At 35.0% G+C, this 3,992-nt stretch overlaps 1 protein-coding gene across 1 annotated transcript in view; it reads left to right on the top strand.

Annotated features, from left to right (window-relative positions):
- LOC111822827 (fibrocystin-like) overlaps positions 1–3,992 on the top strand; it is a 51,176-nt gene that overhangs the window by 19,613 nt on the left and 27,571 nt on the right. Inside the window, exon 3 of the mRNA XM_023742673.1 lies at positions 3,813–3,831. Within this exon, the coding sequence (XP_023598441.1) occupies positions 3,813–3,831 (19 nt within the window). The remainder of the gene's footprint in view (positions 1–3,812; positions 3,832–3,992) is intronic.

Raw genomic sequence — 3,992 nt, 5'->3', positions numbered from 1 at the left:
GGGGGCTTCTATCTAACTAATAAAGTGTACCAAAAATTCAAACTGATTTAAAGTACATTTTTAAGGTATGTCATTGGACAATATTCTCAGAAAGGTAATTACCTAACCACAGCCCCACAACCTCTACCCCAGACAACGCTTGTCAAAAATTCTCCCAGGATAATCTCATTGAAAGAATAGAGCCAATGGGTTTATCTTGTCAGCTTAAATTCAGAATTGTTGAATAATACTGACCAAGAACTAGAATTAAGCAAGTCTCTGAACTAAACATTTGTATTTTTGTTTCAGATTACAAAACTATTCTAAATATTAGCTCAACTGAAAATAATAACTTTTCAAATTATGTGTTAAAGAAAGATATTATAAAGACGCATTTCAATACTAGTAAAACAAATGAAGTAATAGCAGCTGTCAGTTTTAAGTATAATTATTTATTAATACCAGTACATTTACATATTATAACAGGGGAAGAAGCAGGGATCTTGTTAACTTTTACAATTCCTTCTTTCTACAAATATAGTTTTAAGTACTGGCTATTTTGGCAAAATTACTGCTGTCATAGTAATGATGCATCCTTCTAGACTTGTCAGTATTTGATGAAAGGCAGGATCCATACCAACAAATTGTTGGCAATTTTAAATTGTGATGGTGTGTATACACCTTTCAATAGTTGGTCAAATATCCCCATTCCTGTACATAATTGTGCCCATGCAGAGCCTTACATAGACCAATAGGCAGCTGTTCAAACAGTACAAGGGGATACTGCATGGTTTAGAATTAGGAAAGGTGTACATCAGGGTTGTATCCTTTCACTATACTTATTCAATCTGCGTGCTGAACAAATAATCCAAGAAACTGGACTCTATGAAGAAGAATGCAGCATCAGGATTGGAGGAAGACTCATTAACAACCTGTGATACGCAGATGACACAACCTTGCTTGCTGAAAGTGAAGAGGACTTGAAGCACTTACTGATGAAGAGCAAAGACTACAACCTTCAGTAATATATTACGCCTTTATATAAAGAAAACAAAAACCCTCACAACTGGACCAATAAGCAACATCATGATACACAAAGAAAATATTGAAGTTGTCAAAGATTTCATTTTGCTTGGATCCATAATCAACGCCCATGGAAACAGCAGTTAATAAATCAAATGACGTTTTTATTACATTGGGAAAATCTACTTCAAAAGACCTTTTTGAAGTGTTAAAAAGCAAAGATACCACTCTGAGGACTAGAAGCCATGGTGTTTTCATTTGCCTCATGCATGTGAAAGTTGGGCAATGAATAAGGAAGACTGAAGAAGAATTGATGCATTTGAATTATAGTGTTGATGAAGAATATGAAATATACCATGGACTACCAGAAAAATGAACAAATCTGTCTTGGAAGAAGTACAGCCAGAATGCTCCTTAGAAGCTAGGATGGTGAGACTCTGTCTCGTCTTTTTTGGACATGTTATCAGGAGGGACCGGTCCCTGGACAAGGACATCATGCTTGGTAAAGCAGAGGGCCAGGGAAAAAGAGGAAGACCTCCAATGAGATGGACTGACACAGTGGCTGCAACAATGGGCTCAAACATAGCAAGGATTGTGAGGATGGCACAGGACCAGGCAATGTTTTGTTCTGTTGTACATAAGGTCGCTGTGTCGGAATGGACTTGATGACACATGACAACAACAGCATACAAATTTCAGAATGCATTGATAACTGTTTAAAAAAAAAATCAGTTTATTAGATTTCTAATCCACTTCATGAGCCAGCTAGGACATTTCTGTTGGTTTTCAGTTGTCTGTAGTATTTTTCCAAACTTAGAAGCAACCCATCTTTCAGTTCATACATCATACTATCTGCAAAATCACTAGTTTCCAAGAATAGGTCATAACTTTACAGTTATCCTTTGCTCTACCCTGGCTATGAGTCTAAGCTCATCACGTGGCTTCCTTAAGACATATGAAAGGCCAGAACGTACAGGAATAAGTCAATCATAAAATTGCTAAATCTTGCCTCTTCTGCTAATTTGATTTTGGCCTAAAACTATTCCTATCATTTGGTTCACAACATCTACATCTCCTGAGGATACTGTTCTTTCATTCTTCGTCTCTGAGAAAAAGAAAGATACAAAAATGTTATAATAAAGTTATTAAAATAATGAATTTTCATTCCACATAGTTTTTAATGAATTTGTTCCAGGATTTTTTTTTTTTAATTACTTAGTTTATACATTTTATTTTCCTGAAAAGCTACACCTCATCAGTTACAGAAAATAGAACTACCCGCTTCTGAAAATTCTCTTGAGGAGGCAATCGACATCTCATGATTAAATATTTCATAGCTTCAAAACCTTTATTGTTTAAAGCTTGTTTCATCTTGTTGTGTTCTTATTAGATCTATAAATATGCCTTCTATGTCTTTTCAAGTTGCCTTTCAAGTATTTTGGCTTATAAATTCCCTATAATATTTACTTACTTACTAAGAAACCAAATCTTTCCAGTCCACACATAAAAATAATTTTCCCCTCAAACTTTTATAGTCTTGTTGTGTCTCTCCACTTTCTCTTTGTTCAATTTAATTTTAAGTGCTCAGATAATGCTGCATATTCCATGAAGATAGTCTCATAGACTTTCCATACAGAACTTCCACTTTTACAATCTCTATTTGCTCATTTTGGTGAAATATTCTGACTCTACTTGCTTTTCTTAATTTTTTTTTTTTTTAACACAAGCAGTTGAGTCTGAAACTTCTTGGGTATAAAATCCCAAGGAAAAGAGGACAGGCCAAAATGTTCCCTGTACACGTTCCAGATATAAGTCACAACATTAAGAAAGCTATCCAAGGTTAGCCAATGTGAAAATTAAACTTTCAAAAATACCTTATGAGGGTACACAAATTTTGATACTGTCATTTTGTACTTTCTTCAATGCCATTTTGCTGCTGTTGGCAGAATGCATAGGATGGAGAATGCATAAGCTATAACAGTAACTTCCCTCCTGATATTGACATAATGTGGTGGCATCAAAAGTATTAGCTTTCGGCTTATTTCTTATTTTAGTACTATGCCCAATCTATACCCTCACCTGACTATGGGAACATACCTACTCCTATTCATATTACCAAAACACCCTATTTCATCTGATTGAAAGTTTCTCTTAAAGGTCTCACAAAATACTTCTCCTTAACTCCAAAAAGAATGGCACCAAAACCATTTGAGATGGATTATCTAACTTACTCTAAGTATTTCCTGGAGAAAAACAAAATCATAACAGTAAAACCATATACCCCCATGGGATATCTTTTTCAATATATTTCAACTTTTACTATGCGTCTAGCCTAAATCTTTTATGCTGCAATTTAACTTCATGTTCTTTTGTCTTAGTAGACACTCTTCAATGGAAAAGAGATGCTATAATCTATTACCAAAAAAGTGGATGTATATACTGAAGACAATTATTTAAGGGTGTCCCAAACCTTTGATATTTATAGATTCTAGTTGTAGAAAAAATAAGTTCTTAATATTTTTTAAAAATAAAATCTCAACATTAGCAGTGTAATGGTTTACTAGTGTATATAGCTCGGGGTGGCAGGATGGGTAGTTGGAGAGAGTATTTGGGATGAAAGGTATTTTACCATATACAATGTAGAAACCTATTCAAGTAGCATTTCCTAGGAGTTGTATAATCAACTTCAATCTTGCTTCAAGCCCAGCACCCCACCTCATCCCAAATTCCCCCAGCCAGTACATTGTTTATACCAGCTTGATCAGGGAGCCTGTCAATGTCATTTGTGTATTTTATAATTGCTATTTCAGGGATATGATGAACCCTGGAGTAATGTACTGTACTTGGCAGCAACTGCCTCAGCTTTTGGGCACATATGCTTCAAATCTGAGAATATCATAGATATATATGGGAATCTTTGTAGAGATCTCTGAGGCAAGCTGGTATTTAACGCAAAAGCAAACCCATTTCGAGCTAAAGCACTTTCCATT

Source organism: Trichechus manatus, unplaced genomic scaffold (assembly GCF_000243295.1).
Source record: "Trichechus manatus latirostris isolate Lorelei unplaced genomic scaffold, TriManLat1.0 scaffold00215, whole genome shotgun sequence".
In the NCBI taxonomy this organism is placed as follows: Eukaryota; Metazoa; Chordata; class Mammalia; order Sirenia; family Trichechidae; genus Trichechus; species Trichechus manatus.
The sequence above is the reverse complement of the archived record's forward strand: the minus strand, read 5'-3'. Positions and strand labels throughout refer to the sequence as shown.